This window comes from Neofelis nebulosa, chromosome 13 (assembly GCF_028018385.1).
Source record: "Neofelis nebulosa isolate mNeoNeb1 chromosome 13, mNeoNeb1.pri, whole genome shotgun sequence".
NCBI classification, from domain to species: Eukaryota; Metazoa; Chordata; class Mammalia; order Carnivora; family Felidae; genus Neofelis; species Neofelis nebulosa.
This window is the reverse complement of record NC_080794.1, coordinates 54,989,817-55,007,029: the sequence shown is the minus strand read 5'-3', so window position 1 is coordinate 55,007,029 and position 17,213 is coordinate 54,989,817. Positions and strand designations below refer to the sequence as shown.

The 17,213-nt window shown below is 42.3% G+C and overlaps 1 protein-coding gene across 5 annotated transcripts in view; it reads left to right on the top strand.

Moving 5' to 3' along the window:
* Positions 1-17,213, top strand: part of PANK1 (pantothenate kinase 1) — a 102,930-nt gene that overhangs the window by 55,098 nt on the left and 30,619 nt on the right. Inside the window, exon 1 of one of the 5 annotated variants that reach the window (XM_058697129.1) lies at positions 6,043-6,338. The exons of 3 other annotated variants lie outside the window; for them this stretch is intronic. In XM_058697129.1, coding sequence (XP_058553112.1) covers positions 6,251-6,338 — 88 coding nt within the window. In that variant the 5' untranslated portion in view covers positions 6,043-6,250. Of the gene's footprint in view, positions 1-6,042; positions 6,339-6,762; positions 7,114-17,213 lie in introns of those variants that run through there. One more of the 5 variants, XM_058697133.1, reaches the window with a different exon arrangement.

Genomic DNA, 17,213 nt, shown 5'->3' with positions numbered 1-17,213 from the left:
CAGAAAGGCAAGTATTTGGGCATCCTCAGAAGACTGGAGGATCAGTGCTGCCCTCTCCCTTCCCTCCTCTGTTGCTTGGCAACAAGCAGGAATAAAGACTGGATCAGGGAGGGCAGCCTCCTGTGGGGTGGGCATTCTGGCTTCTCAAATCATTTAGATAGGATGCTACGAGCAGAAAATGGGTGAAAATCCATTGCACCCATAACATACTCGTAGGTACAAACCAAAGAAACCTAAATCTGTCACCCGTTTCAGCTAGCCAGCATGGTGAAAGTATGAGGCCTCAATTTTCCAAACATTGGGGTATTTAGCTTTGGCATTTGGGCTTTCCACTTCCTATGAGAAAAACCAGGATAAAAAAGATCATAGAATTTTCTGGTTGTATCTGCACAGAGGGTAGATATATATGCTTTTTTTTTTTTTTTTTTTTTTTTTGTAAAAAAACTGTACTCAGTACTTCTACATGGATGGGAAGCATTGCAAATTCAAGAACACAAGACCGAAATGGAAAGCAAGGGCACACTGTAGTATTCCTACCATGTGGGACGTGGTCAGATTCCCAAGTTTGTCCATGAAGTTATGAATTGTGCAATGCACATTTAAACCGAAGATTAAGACTTTAAGACCCAAGTGGCCTGCATCTAAGTGGTTAAGTCAGGTATCAGAATGTGTTAGGCATGTGAACACTTTTCCTCAAAAGACCAGTAAGTGAATTTCAACCTTAATACGAAGGATATTTTGCTTGGCACAGTAACCAAAGATGGAAAGGGTGCTGTTAATGTTTAGCATGTGGGGCATTTAACAAGTGAATAAAACAAAACCCATCATGGTTTTGGAAATAGAATTAGTAGAGAAATAAAGGAGTACTGGTTTTAATTGACAGGTTTTGGGGTTTTGTTTTTGTGATAGCTTGACTTGTGTGTAGGTGTGTGTGAGTGGCTTTAATACAAACCAATTGCCTTGAAAGTAAAAATAAATCAAGGTTTGACTTCTATGATATTTAATTACATGTGCTTTAGCTTTAATAAGTAAGCCAGTATTCACCTTGGGATGGCAGTATTCTGAATCAGATACAGAAACTGTTCAGTGTACCCAATGTGGCGCACAGAATTTCTCAGAAGACCTTTTCTGTAGGTGATGGAGCTATCCAGTGTGGTATCTCATTACTTAATTCATGACATCTCTTAGATGCTTAGACTTGGCTAATCATATGTGTGTGTGTGGGTGGGTGTGTGTGTGTGTTCGTATTCTCCTTGGGAATACATTTGAAAACAACCGATGATTCGAAAGGGTGAGGTAATGTTATTTTTAGAGGCAGTTACATCAAAATAATGATCTGGACCTCCAGCAGGTTTCTCTACAGTTTGGAAAGAGGACGGAAAAACTTATGACCATAGTGAGTACTTAACAGTAGTCACTTCCAGTAGAGTAGCTGTTATTGAGCAACAGCTGTGTACATATTGTTCTGTACGTGTTTTGATGAAAGCATGCACATTACCAACCCCACTGTCCATGTGACAGATGGAGAGAGAGAGGCTCAGAGAAGTGAGGTATCCTGCCCCAAAGCCTGGATGTAGTCCGTGAATGACCGGGCCAAAATTCAGACCCAAGTCTAAGTCAATTGCCAGCTAGCTGGCTCTCTTTTCTGCCCTGATAAACTTATTATTTATGTTGGGAAAAGGAAGTGTGTTCTGTAAAATTTTAAGAAGAGATAAGTGTATGCAATCTGTGCACCTTGGGCAAAAAGCTCATCCATGTGCCTGTGGAAGTAACAGCGGCCAACATTAAAGGGCACTTACTATGTGCAGACACTAAGCTAAACACTTTATATGGATTATCTCAGCAAACGCTCACAGTACCCTGTGAGTTGGGTACTGCTATAGATTGAACATTGTGTCCCCCACCAAACTCATATATTGACATTCTAACCCCCAAGGTGGTGTTATTAGGAGGTGGGGCCCTTGGGAGGTGATTAGGTCATGAGGGTAGAGCCCTTATGATTGGGATTAGTGTCCTTATAAAAGACCCCAGAGAGCTAGAACCCCCGTCCCCACTTCTGCCATGTGAGGGGACAGCAAAAAGATAGCCATCTAGGAGGCAGGCTCTTGCCAGGCGCTGAATCCACCAGTACCTTGATCTTGGATTCCAGAATTGTGGAAATAAATTTCTGTTGTTTATAAGATACTGAGACTATGGTAAGACAAATCATATGATCTTCCCTCAGCAGGTGAAGAAACTGAAGGATAGCACAAAGGCTTGGGGCAAAACTGTCTGAGTTCAGATTTTGACTCTGCTGGGCTAGACTTGGGTAGTGTTCTGTAGTGGAAAGAGCTTTGAAGCCACCAGACCTGAATTCAGAGCCTCACTGTGCCATTACTAACAGTGTCACCTTCAGGCGAGATCCTTAACTTCTCCAATAGAGATAATGGCGTCCATCTTATTGGTTGTGAGGACCAAAGGCAGAAAATGGAGATAAGTTGTAAAACAGAGTGACTGGACCCTGCTACGTGCACAGTAAAAGATATTTTACTTGGCAACACAAGCAGGACATTTAATATTAATATTACTGCCGTTACTTAGTCACAGAGGCTTTCAAAACTTTGTGAAATCTCAGGATTTCCATGAACTCATCTTGCCCCAACTGAGACTGGGCTTCATTCAAGGTATCTTCCAACCTGACCCAACATCACATCCTGAATGGAAGCGCCCTAATTCTGACGTTTCTAGAGGCAAGACACATGGCCTGTGTCGCAATTCTTGACCTCATTGTCAACTTTCATAAGTTGCCCCACTGCAACTCCTGAGATGTACAGCATGACCTGTCTGAGGGTGATTTTGGCAACTTGGTGACTAAGAAGACTGTCATTTGTTTTACTGTTAATCTAGTGTCAGGACAAAGTTTTTTTTGTTTTTTTTTTAATGTTTATTTACTTTTGGGAGAGAGAGAGAGAGAGATACAGAGTGCGAGTAAGGGAGGGGCAGAGAGAGAGAGGGAGACACAGAATCCGAAGCAGGCTCCAGGCTCTGAGCTATCGGCACAGAGCCCGATGAGGGGCTTGAATTCACGAACCGTGAGATCGTGACCTGAGACACTTAACCAACTGAGCCACCCAGGCACCCTAGCACAAAGTTATTTCTAAAAAAGGAAGTTTCTTCCTTTGATCTTTACGGTTTGCTATGTCAGCCCCTGAGTGAAGCAGATAATGCACACAAGAGAAAAGGATTAGGAAAGTGAGCACCTTTCCTTTATGAAAGCTGCAGGAATCAAACAAGGCTGCAGAATTCAGAACGGATGCTACTTCTTAGGCCTTCTTTTTACCCACAGCCTAGCAAACCTTGTTCTGACAGATGAGGAGATGGATATTTCTGGGCACTTGTTGCCTTCGAGACCAGCACGTGAACCTTCTGGAATGCCTGGCCCTGACTCAATGCTGAATCTGGGCCACTGGGTCTTTAGCTAGCGCCTCTGGACAGACTGAACTTACGTGAATCTCTGTGAGCTGTGGCCAGCCTGGGCAGTGCCAGTTGCTAGGAATCCTCTGGGCCTTCTGGACAAACAATTCCTTTACAGCCTGAGGTAGGCAGTCCAGGAGGGAACGAGGCAGGAGTGGATTTGTGTGACTTCAAGCTTGATATGGGTCCACAGTGTAATGAGGCTTCCGGCAAAACATAAGCACCCAATAAATGTTAGCTGTCATGGGTGGTGGTGTTAGATGCCCTTCATTACGCTATAAGGTGGTGGTGTTAGATGTCCTTCCTTACTTACACTTACTCCTATAACTTCTGCCTTGACCCTACAGTGTATCCAATCTCTCTTCTGCATGACAGCTCCTTAGACATTTAAAGACAGCTATTTAACTGGACTTTTCCATGGCGTCCTGCCCTCTGAAAAACGAAGACCCACACACTCACCTGCCAGACTTCATCATCCTTGTGAGCCAGTACTGGTTGTGTTGAGTTGCCAAAGTATTAAAACTTAGATGGGAGAATGGCCACTTGGGGTTGTCATAAAAGGGATCAGGTAAATACTGACCTGGGTGACCTTGAACGCCAAGATTTAATAAGCCTGTATGTCCCACAGGGGCTAATCATTTTTTTTTTAATCTTTTAAAAATGTTTATTTTTTCATTTTGAGAGAGAGGGAGGGCAAGGGAGGGGCAGAGAGAGAGAGAGAGAGAGAGAGAGAGACTGGGAGTGAGAGAGGATCCCAAGCAGTCTCCATGCTCTCAGAGTAGAACTCGACTCAGGGCTCAATCTCACAAACCGTGAGATGGTGACCTGGGCCGAAATCAAGAGTCAGATGCTTAACTGACTGAGCCACCCAGGCACCCTGGAGCTAACCAGTTTTTATTCCTATGGGCCACGCACTGTGCTAGACTCTGCATGGGATACTCGGCTTCTCATGTGATTCCAAGCTGGAGTGTAGCCTGAAGCCACTTGCCTGGCTTGATTTTACTCAAATCTATGGCATTTCCAAGTCCCTAAACTCTGTGCGTGTAAGTCAGAGGACTTGAACAAGTTGAGGCTGTCTGTTTGCCATCCATACTTTCCCAACTACCAGTGTTTGATGAAAAACATCTAAAAACATGCTACGTATTTGGGAAAAGGAAGGTAATATCAGTTTGGTCAAGGAGATACCACATCCTACCTTTTATGGAAGATTTTTACTATGAGGAAGTGGCCCAAATGTGATTTATTCTTTGGAGTGACTGCATGATATATCGTCAACACTTTTTTTTAAATTTTTTTTTCAACGTTTTTAAATTTATTTTTGGGACAGAGAGAGACAGAGCATGAACGGGGGAGGGGCAGAGAGAGAGGGAGACACAGAATCGGAAACAGGCTCCAGGCTCCGAGCCATCGGCCCAGAGCCTGACGCGGGGCTCGAACTCACGGACCGCGAGATCGTGACCTGGCTGAAGTCGGACGCTTAACCGGCTGCGCCACCCAGGCGCCCCTATATCGTCAACACTTTTAAAGAGTGGTAAGGGGTATCGTGAATAATTATGCCAGGACCACAGGCATAAACTGGGATCATCCTAGGAAAACCACAAGTTCCCTTAATTTGATGGGGTCAGCTCCTCCGTGCTCAGGGGAGCTGGTCGTACACATTTCTTCCTAACTCTGCATCCTATGTCCTGGTGTTGGCAGCTTGAAATTGGCTACAGTGAGTGTATTTGCCCTATGGAAATTGGCAAACGCTAAAAATCAAGGTTTTCTTCTTAGGCAGCCAGTTGCTAAACATTTACCAGTACGTCACTGACTAGAATACAGGTCATGGGTCACACAGAGGAAAGTCCCAGACAGCATCAGTAATACGAGCTGAATAATTAAAGCCTTTGATTCAGAGAATGGGAGAAAAAGACTGACATGTCCTTTGCTAAGTAGGAAAATGCCAGAAGGTGAGGAGTTAGACAAAAGAACTTCATTCTCAGGAAAGAAAGTATTCCACACATATTTGAGGGCCCACTATGTTTTAAGGGTAGAATTTAGAATCACATTGTTGTCTGCCTCTCTTTCTCCCTCCTAAATTCCTACCCCAAATACCATTGGGTTCAGTGCCAGATCACCCAGTAGGGAGAACAAGCAGGTGTTAGTGTACCAACAACGCAGCAGGAGAGAAGAAAGAAAGAAAGAAGAAAATAATATACATGACTTTATGTATATATACATGCATGCACCAGAGTACTAACTACAGGAGAACCATAACTTTAGGCTTCTTCTTTACACTCATTTTATGATTCACTCCTGTTTTTATGTTGAATGACTTGAGTTGTTTTGAGCTACATGTTCGTTACATGTGGACTGAGCAACACCAATAGTTTTCCTGTAAATAGGTGTAAATCTAGCCCCAGTGAACCTTGCACCTTTCTAGGGTGATTTATAATTAATTTACTGTTGGTGAAATGGCAGGGTGGAGTTGCCAGAGGATCTCCATTTCATGTTTTTGGTTAGGGCGGGCAGGCTGAAATTTGTCCCAGCCAAAAGGGAAGGGAGGTTGTTTGTTTGTTTCCAGAGGCAGGATCTGTGGGGCAAAAAAAGGGACTTCCCCAGTTCATTCCCATTAGATTTTTACTCCAAAGGCGACCCGTGATGCCCCACTGTCCTCTCACTGTCTTGCATGAGTATTTGGAGAGTGTTGGGATTGTAAAGAAATCTTTTTACTTGGGAAAACTTCAAATGTTATATAAAGCCAGAGTGTGCATCAAATAACTGCCCATCACTCATCACTCAGCCTATCTTTCCACTCATGTCCAATCTTATTTTTTCTGTTACATCCAAACCTCCCCTTTCAAACTGGATGATTTGCAGCAAGTCTCAGATATCTCAGTTTAATGGTAAGTGTTTTTATATGTGTTTCTAAAAGATAAAAACTCTTTTTAAGAACATAACCATAATCTGTTAATTGCTGGAAAAAGTTAACAATGTATTATTTTCAGTTGAAGCTATATAGTATTTTATGATGCACAGTTAGAGGAATAAATTCAGTTATCTAACTACGGTTAAAATCGTTGCATCCTGTTTGTTGATAGATAGATGAAAATCTGATATTGTGTTTCCTGGGAGGATTTAGTTTGGGGTTTTTTTTGGTATGTTTTTGTTTGTTTGTTTGTTTGTTTGTTTTGCCAGTACCTGCCACTGCCTGTTTATGATTAATTTTTAACCATATCTTCATGGTCTGAGATTTGAAACTTCATTCTCGTAATGAAATAACCATGTGCCAAAAAAGGCGCTTTGGAATCATCCCAGAATCACTGGACTAGAAGTGATTTGTATCTCCCATGTAGTTTCTGTCTTGAGAGGGAGAGACTGGGAACAGGATTAAAAGCATTCTGCCTCTGCAGTCACTAGGGTGGGAACAGGCAAGCTAGCACTCATTCTGAAGACACCTGGGAAGGAGGACTGGGCTCAGACTGGAAGTCTGGGGGTACTGGATTCAAGGTTGAACGTGGAGTTTACAGGAGGTTACCAGGAGGGGTATTGCTGAAATTTGTGAGATTTGCCGTTCCTTCATTTCAAATGAACCACAAGAACAAAGAAAAAGATCCTGAATCTCTCTAATATCACTCTTGTCTGTCAAGCGTTTTTGAGGATCAAACCACTTCAACATCAGTGAGTTCTTATCTGTATAACTGCCAGGATTGCCTTACTCTTGGCAGTTTTATGAGTCTTTCAGTTTTATGCAAAATGTGCTCCAGATGCATTTTATACTTCCTTGCCTTCTTGGACAGAATACTGAGTATCGTGATATTTTCTAATAATTTAGGGATATGACTAATATCTGGTTTTATACTGGGCTGTAGAAGTCACGGCGTGCGAATGGTCGCTCTTTTGTTTTTTAGTCAACGGATACTTGTTAGGCACCAGCTGCATACAGATGAAACTTTTTTAAAAGGGTCCACGTATTTAATTCAAAATTCTTTAAAAATATTTTTCTCTATTGAAAAGCCGTAACTGAAACGCATGTTGAAAACCCCGTAACTAATGTTTGGGTGAGTGCCTTAACTTCTCGGCCTCAGTTCTGTCATCTGTAAAGTGGGCATAAATAAGAATGCCTACCTCGTTGGGTTCTGAGAATTAAATTAAACATTGCATGTAAAGCTTCTAGCACACACCCTGGCACATGGTAAGCCCTTAATGTTAGTCGGTACAGTGCTGCTGCTGGATTAACCCATTTTTTGTAGACGTTAGAAGAAGCTTCTTCTGGATTCTTTTTTTTTTTTCAATTTTTTAACGTTTATTGATTTTTGAGAGATAGAGGGAGACAGAGCATGAGTGGGGGAGGGGCAGAGAGAGAGGGAGACACAGAATCCGAAGCGGGCTCCAGGCTCTGAGCTGTCAGCACAGAGCCCGATGCGGGGCCGGAACTCACAGAGGGCTAGATCATGACCGTATGCTCAACCAGCTGAGCCACCCAGGTGCCCCATTTTTTCTGAATTCTTATAAGCAGAGCATTGATTGGCAAGTTTATAGCTCTGAAGTCTTTTAAAAAGTTTGGCCTGGGCACGTATATCCACATAAAATTGCACAAGCTAATATACCACCTCCGTACACGTGTACCACACTCAGTTACATTCTAGGCAAGGCTTAGTTAGGCATATTTGCTTTGCAAATGCTCTCACTCTGGCATAGGTCAGTTATATAATAACAAGTAAATGAATAACCCCATCAAGTTTAGAGTTTTAGCACTTATTATAAGGTTTAGAGGCTTTTGTTTGATTTTTATATTTATTACAAGCAAACTGAGGAGCCGTTAGTTATTTTTAGCGTTCAGCTTTTTGGTGAAACATTTTCAGTAAATCTGTCCAAGCTACTGAATCAGTTTTGATTCCAGAAATCCCCGGATTGCAAGGAAAGCTGTTCAGAAAACAGTTAGGATTTGCACCTACTCCCTGTGAGTCAAACTTGTCTCCATATTGTGCAATCCAGACAAAGTACAAAAATAAATTGGGTGCTGAAGTTTATGAGACTGCGGCTGTCATCCCTAAGTAACAACTGTCCAGCCTTTACACATCAAAACAGTGTTGGTCTCATAGATGGACTTTGCATTAAATGTGTACTATTTTTTCTAAAATGAGCCAATGTTAAGTAAGGTGTTGCTTTTATCTCTTCCTTCTGTGAGTTCCATAGTTAAGATGCAATAAAAAATTCCAGGGCTAAGTTGTTTGAAAATCTTACCTGAATGATAGAGAAGGGCACTCTGTCCCCAAACTAATTGGCACCAGATAAACAGAATACTTTGAATGCTCATGTTTATATTTTTAAAGTTTTCACCTCTTTTTCCAGTTAGATATTACATCTAGCTGTGCCTTGGATAAAAATTGTTACAGTAGGGGCGCCTGGGTGGCGCAGTCGGTTAAGCGTCCGACTTCAGCCAGGTCACAATCTCGCGGTCCGTGAGTTCGAGCCCCGCGTCGGGCTCTGGGCTGATGGCTCGGAGCCTGGAGCCTGTTTCCGATTCTGTGTCTCCCTCTCTCTCTCTGCCCCTCCCCCGTTCATGCTCTGTCTCTCTCTGCCCCAAAAATAAATAAAAAACGTTGAAAAAAAAATTAAAAAAAAAAATTGTTACAGTAAAAGAAAACATTTAATACTAATTACAGTGACTGTCACCTCTGGAAACTTGCCAGCAATAAGCCAGAAGGCAGCTGAGAACCTGGTAAGGAAGCAAACACGTCTGAGCAACCAAAATCAGTGTTGGGAAATAAATAAAATTGGAGATGCTTTTGCATTCTACATTTAGTGTACTTCCTGTGCTCTCTCTGAGTCTGTTTACTCTTACTAAAGGCGCAGTGTTAACAGACATGAATTTTCTGGTTTCTCTGCATTCATATATAGCAGGTTTGGGGTAGATGTACTGCAGTAACATTGATAGCAGCAGGAAATTAACAGGATTAGCCTAAAAGCAAGACATAGAAAGCCATAATAGAGACAAAAGAATACTTAAACCCTAGTAGCCTTGGAAGCAGAGAGAGGTTCATGTGGTTCTGAGGGCATCACTATAGAGTGGGCACAAAAATTGACCCTCATATGCCCATCAGTCATCAGGAAGATCTAAAATTTTCTTGTGCTTATTTTCTTTAAAAATATGGGGAAATCTGTAGAAAGACTTTTTTTCAAAAGCAATTATAATTTGGCATTTCTATTTCAAAAGTTATCTATGAAATGAAGGGTTTAGGTCAGAGCTTTATATATGCATGAAATCTGCTTTATTAAGATAGAATGCACATTCAATTCACCCACTTAACGTGTACAGTTAGGTGGGTTTGAGTGTATTCGCAGAGTGCAACCATTACCACAATCAATTTTAGAATACTCCGTCACCCCCTTACAAAACCTTATTTAGCAGTCACTCCTTTTTGCCCCCACAACTCCTGAAACTGGGCAACCACTGATATTTCGGTCTCTACAGATTTACCTATTGTGGACAGTTCACATATTGGAATCGTACTATCTGTGCTTTTTTGTGATTGGCTCCTTTCATGGAGCATAGTGTTTTCAAGGTTCATTTATGTCTTAACGTATATGAGCATTTAATTCTTTTTTATTGCCAAATAATACTTCATAGCCTGGAGACAGCATGGGTTATTAATCCATTCATCAGTTGATGGACATTTGGGGTGTTTCCACTGCTATGAACATTTGTGTACAACTTTTTATGGGGACAGGTTTTCACTTCTCTTGGGTATGTACCCGAGAGTGAACTTGCTAGATCACATACAAACTAACGTTTAACCTCCTGCAGAACTGCCAGACTGTTTTCCAAAGTGACTGCATTATTTTATTTTATTTTTTTAATATTAAGCTCTCTTTATTTTTTAATCTTTTAATGCGTATTTATTTTTGAGAGAGAGAGAGAGAGAGAGAAAGCGTGAGTGGGGGAGGGACAGAGAGTGGGAGACACGGAATTCGAAGCAGGCTCCAGGCTCTGAGCTGTCAGCACAGAGCCTGATGCAGGGATCGAATCCATGAACTAGGAGATCATAACCTGAGTGGAAGTCAGACGCTTAACCAGCTGAGCCGCCCAGGTGCCCCTGCACTATTTTATATCCCCACCAGTGGTGTATGAGGGCCACAGTTTCTTCATGTCCTCACCAACACTTGTTATTTTCTGTTTTTTAAATTATAGTCACTCTAGTGGGTTCAAAGTGGTATCTCATCGTGGTTTTGATATGCCTTTCCCTAAAAGATCTCTTATGTCCCTCCAACGCTAACATCAAGTGATTTTATTGTTTTTTTTTTAATTAAAAAAAATTTTTTTAATGTTTATTTATTTTTGAGAGAGAGAGAGACAAAGTGTGAGCCGGGGAGGGGCAGAGAGAGACTGAGACACAGAATCTGAAGCAGGCTCCAGGCCCTGAGCTGTCAGCACAGAGCCCGACGCAGGGCTCGAACCCACGAACTGGGAGATCACGACCTGAGCCAAAGTCAGACGCTTAACTGACTGAGCCATCGAGGCACCCCTAACATCCAGTGATTTTAAACTTTTTGTAGGTTTGAGTGTCATCTCCAATTTAATTACAAGGTTCTCGAATGGCCAGGAAGTGTCAGGCTTTACTTTGTGATGGTTATTGAACCTAAGAGGGAACCCTGCTTAGAGCTGCCATTCATAAATACTAAAAGACTGTTTTAAAGATTTAATTTTTTAAAAGTAATCTCTCTACACCCAAGCTGGGGCTCGAAGTTACAACCCCAAGATCGAGTCACATGCTCTACTGACTTAGCCAGCCAGGCGTCCCCTAAAGGATTGTTTTAATTAAGTGAGGTCTGGTCCTCGAATAATGTGGATTTCACTCCTAGCAGTTTTCACTCGTTCCTGGTTGTTCTTGATTAACAATCGGTCCTTGCAGACTGGAAAGCAAGTGCCAAGAGGGCAGGTACATTGCCGTATCCCGGCTCTGTGCCACGGTGACTTTCACTGGCATAAACATGTGTTCATGAATCACTGGGTCCATAAGCATGTGGTTGTTCTCAGATTATTTGAAGAGGGACTTGTGACCCCCTCTTTCTTCCAGCTTGCAGCGCCATGTGAGCAGTTGGCACGCCTTTTCTCAGTCCCCCCCCCAACATCCCCCAGCTCGACTTTAAAGATCTGCCAGGCTCTTGCCATCGAGCTAAAATACATGAACAAAGCCCATTTCTGGTAAACCTGTTGTTCCACCCGGTGGTGCCACTTGGCAATGCTCTTCTCCCCAAAGCCTTAATTAACCACTCCCTGGTATTAAATCGTCAGTAGATCCCTGGAGTAAGTAAGCACGCTCTGGTGGCTTGTCAAGACAGAAAGCTAAACCTCTTGGTGGTTTAAACTGGGATTTGTTTAAGCAGGTAATGAGATTGCCATCTTGAGCTTCAGTGCAGGACATTAGGTAGCTGGAGGAGCCATTCCTGGGTGGACGCTCGGGTCTATTCTGGGTGCTGAAATGATCACACTGGAGCCAATCTTGAGTGGCCCTCAAGAGCCACTGTATGCTTGTCCCTTGGCATGTGTCTGCAGAGTCCAAACTACGGAATCTTCTTCCAGGGACCGTACTTCTGATGATGAAGGTGGCATAATCAAAGCTGAGGACTACATGGAAGGTTGATACTCACCTTCTGTTCCCTCTAGATTGGGCAGGACAGACAGGTTCTTGGTGAGAAATAGGGACAATGACCTTAACTGTCTGTAATTGTATTTCTGCCACCCCCCCCCCCCAACTTCCTCAGCCTCACAAGATGACTGCAGAATGGGAAACAGTTTTCATCTGTCTATTATTTCCACTCCTTATGACCTGGGACAGAAATCCAGGGCTTGACTGTGGGGGTGACAGGAACAAAATGAGCTCGGTGGTCGCTAGAGTGACATCCCTTTGTCTACTCTGATTTTCTCTCGTAAGAGTGGCAGGGAAAGCTCTCGGACCTTGGGAACGAAACTGCACCTCCCTGAGCTGCTCAGGGCCTTAAGGAAGAGACCCAAGGAAAAGGCTTTTTAACCTCACGGGTTTGACCTTTTGGGTCCCTTCACCTCTAGCTTCATCTTGCCCCTGCTTCCTGCTGGCCTAGGTCCAAGCTAAGACAAGCTAAGAATACATTTATGGGTGACACCAGAATGGCCCCCTGCAAGAGCTTTTTTTTTTTCCGCCTCTCAAATCTCAACCTAAAAAAAAAGTAACATAGCTTTCATGTTGGTGTTTCTGTTTGTTGTTCTGATTTCACGTGGTTGTCTGTGTCAAGGTCAACCACATGGGTTGCAAATCAAAGAACATCTGCCTGCCTGACCTAAATACACCGGTACTGTTGCCTGAGCTGACTTCCTTATGGAGAAATGCATGGTTACCTTAAAAATGGGAGTCGCTGGGAGAGAGGAGCACATTGCCAAAACTTAATCATATGTGGAACGTTTCTAAACCCACGGCCAGGGGCTTTCGTTGTGGATGGATGATACGTGGAAATCCAAAAGCTGTATTTAAAATTAAATACTGTGGCACTCATGTTATAAATTGCCTGTAAATAATTCCATTAACAAGCAGTTAGATGCGTTCAGGTCCTTCTGTTTCCAGAATGGGAACCTCTTCCAGGTCATTACCAGGCACCACCCCGGGGTTCCTCCTTAGAGCTCCCTCACAGTTACAAGCAAGAGTAGCCCATTCAAACTCTGATCTCTCACTTTTAAACTGTGGTCCAGCTACTTACAGCACTCATTTTGATTCAATGAGAACAGTGGTTTTGAACTTGGCTAGTGAGAATTACAGGTCTCCCTCGTTGAAAATATTTTCTCCAGTCCTGCTGCATCCCAATCTCCAGGCTATGGCCTGGGAGTTCATATTTTTAACAAGTGCCTTAGGCAGTTTTTATAATGAGGCAAATTTGAGAACGAATGTGGTTGAATATAGCCTGTCATTTTTAAATAAATGTAATTTAAACAGTTAACTTTAAAATTTAGTGCACTCTGGGGCACCTGACTGGCTCAGTCAGTAGAGCACGTGATTTGTAATCTCAGGGTTGTGACTTCAAGCCCCATGTTGGGCAGGGAGCCTACTTTAAAAACAAAAATAAAAATAATATTTGGTTGCATGAAGTACTAAAATGAAGTTGCTTTAAGGAAATAAAATTGTAAACAATCCATAGGAATCCAGTTCAAATTGCAAATGCAAAGCAGACTTTGGTCTGATGTCTTGTCAGTTCTGACCTGGGACTGGGTGTGGAGCAAAATGTAAATAAACACAGACTAACTCTCGTGGACTCCTGACACTTTATGGGTTCCTTCCTGAATAAAAAAAAAATTTTAAGTTATAATTTTCAACTCTGTTGGTAGAAAGATGAATGTGTTGAGATGCCATGTGACCACATTTTCTTCGACCTGAAAGTTTGTATGTTTTCTTCTAATTTTAAAAGAAATTAGAATATTTTCATTCGCGAGTGCCCAAAAAGATCGCAGGCCCTAGGCCTGGAGCCTATCGTGTGTCACAGACCGTGGGCCTGCATGGCGGAGTTGGTGAAATCAGGCCTTAGTTCTGGTGGCTGATGTGATAATACTTATGCCTGCCTCAAAAGTGCTGGAAGGAATTCCTGCTATTCTTTCTCCCTCTCGCAGATAAGAATATGATCGGCATTTTTTTTTTTCTTTAAATCAGCCTTTTTGTTCCCAGCCCACGTGCCAAGGAGAAAGTTGACAGGAATCAGAGGCCATGTGCCAGTGGAAGGAAGGTTTTTGTCACACGTGGATGTGTGACCTTTCCCACCATGATCCTTTCCCCCAAACATTCCTCTGCCCCCGAAGTGTGTTTTGAATTACCGACTTTAACTTACAGGTGTTGCGCTGACAGTAAATCAGGTGCGTAAATCAGGACTCTTCCTACCCTAAATTCCCACCTGAGGGATGTCCAGTATCTAACTGGTTAAGCAACTTTGCTCAGGCTTTCCTTGTCATTGATCACCTGTGTCGAATGGATTTCAGTAGCAGGCATGATATGGGCAGGGTACTGCCTGAGCAGGGGAGGGGCTGTTGAGATGGGGAATGTAGGCACACTCTTCCCATGGGCGGGACCACATCTTCCATCGGTGCATTGAAGCAAATAAAACAATTTTTTTCTTTTGCATTTTTATAGTGCAGTTTTTGAGAATTCTAAAGTAACTCTGATTATTAAGATTAAATGTATTATTGTAAATAATTGAAAAGCATCTTCAGAAAAAACAGAAGAAGAAAAAAATCCACCCTCCTCCATGACCCAGAGATAACAGCTGTTAATATTTCAGCCTGAAGTTTCTAGTCTTGTTTTCTGTGCACAAAGAGCTGTTGAATTTTTATCCAAAATAGTAATCATACACGCGTCCCAGTTAATCACCTGCCCTTTCACCGAACGACATATAATGAACATGCTCCTCACATCATTAAATGCCGTCCTACAAAATAGTTGCCTTTTTTCCCTTTGTGTGAATGGACAATCATTTATTTAATTTACTTACCTACTCTGTAATTTTGGACAGTAATTAATTTTCTAGTTATTAGTGGTAAAAGTTCAGTGATTTTTTTAAGATAAATTTTTGAATGCGTGCATAACTATGTCTTTAGGGTAAAGCAGAACTGATGTATTAAAGAATGCAAGAATCTGGAGCTTTTTAATAGGTATTTCCAAAACCCCCCGTGGAAAGATTGCACTAGTTTACATTCCCGTTGGTACTCTATAAGTTCTTGTGTCCTTGTACCCTTGCCAACCCTGGGGATTGCCATGTGACTAAAATTCAAACTAAAGGAATCTGGTGTGCATTAATTTGCAAGAAACCGTGACTCAAGTTTCTTTGCACAGAATATTTAATGTTTAGCAGATTGCTCTATGTGCAATAATTACAGGTTCCTTTACAGTGTTATGGAAACCCTTTTATTAAATTTTACATGTATCACTTTCTTCAAGGTCCTTAAATAGTTCTTAGGTTTTCAACTCTTCCATTATATGCAGTTAAAAGTGTGGTTTTGGAGGGCTTTGTGTGTGTGTTTAGGATGGTGGGATGTGAGAAGTGGACAGAACTTCAGTAATCAGTGAGCCCATCTCTGCCTTACAGCTTAGTCAATGGCTCAAGGAAGAAACTTGCCCACGATCATCCTATCTGTGGGGGTGCTGTCATTTCAAGTGACAAGCCACTTAACTTGGATAAGCCTTGCAAAATGGGGAGCTTGCTAGCTCATGAAACTGAAAACGGGTTCTGAAGCTACTGTGATTGACCTTGGACAATTCCTTGATCTTTTCTGAGCCATAATTTTCTTATCTGTAAACAGGATGTTGGACTCGACCTAAGGTCCCTTTCACCTCTTCAAGTTAAATGTTTCTATGAATATATCAGCAAAGATTACATTACAGTACCAACCACATTTAGACATGGTGAAGGGAAAGCTAGCCCTCAAAGAACAAATACTTTAAGAAATACAATTCTATTACACACTCGGATCTAGATTAACAGTTTTTGTTTGTTAACATGTAGAGGTCCTTAAGCAACTTCAACATAATTAGTATCCACGTAGCGTCCATATCAGTGCCTTAAAAGTCTTTTCTTTTTTCTGATTACACAATACTCAAATATCTTTTCTACCCATTAATTTGTTCAACAAATCTATTCACAAACAGTGGGAAAAGAAATTCAGTCCTTCTATTCACAATTATTTCATCCAATTCCAGCTTGGTGGAACCTCAAGAAATGTGTTAAACTGTGCAGGACAGCAACTGGTTGCTAAGTCAAACCTGTGCCCAAAGGAGTTACTCTTACATACAGGAAGAAATATTGGTATTAGTGAACTTTGCCTCACCAAGAACACCTTAAAGCTCTGGCTGTTGTTCAAGAGGAGGTAGATTTTCTAGTATCAGGCTCCCTTAGCCCTTTAAAATAGTTTCTCTGACCTTTTCTGCATTGTGGTTGCTGGGGTTTTTGTTTTTTGTTTGCGGGGACGGCGGTGGCGGGGGGGGGGGGGGGGAGTCTTTGCTCCTTGATGCTATTTGGTCACTGTATAAGGTCATTGTGTAACCCTTGACATTTACTACAGGAAGCATAGGTGTCTCTCAGAGACTATTCTAGTGCTCCAAAAACGTCTCTAAGAAACAGGCTTTGTTTCAAAGCCATTGATGACCAATAAAACTTGTAAATATTTTCACTACAGTATTTGGAATACAGATTCATTTCACAGTTTTAAATTACTACCAGAGTGCCAATCTTGGTTTGTGTTTTTAGAAATTTTCAGACAGAGATAAATACAACAGGACCTACATACCTTTTTATTAACACCCAGCTACCACATGTTTATCGGCGATACTGGCAGTCCCTGGATCTGGTTCTGCAGGAGCAGGAGGGTTGGGGGGGTGGGCGGGGGCGGGGGCGGATTTTGACTTAGAGTATATCAGTGAGGATATGCAAATCATTCTGCATAACAGCCCTTAAATCCCAGTGCCTTAAAACAACAAAGGTTTATTTCTCATTCACACTATAAGCCCATCAAGGAGGTGGTTCGGGCTCCATTCTGGCTCCCGCTCCCCTGACCCATCATTATCTTGGATCTTGCTGGACATGGTAACAGAGAAAGAGCTCTGAAGGGTCTCACCCCGGCCGTAAGTGCTCTTGCCTGGAAGTGATGTACCCTATGTCCATGCACAACTCGCTGACTAGATGAGGCACATTGCCCAGCTCAGTTATAAAATGTCCGGGGGCTGCAGTCTCACCCCATGAGGCTAAAAGGGAGAGAACTGGAAATATTT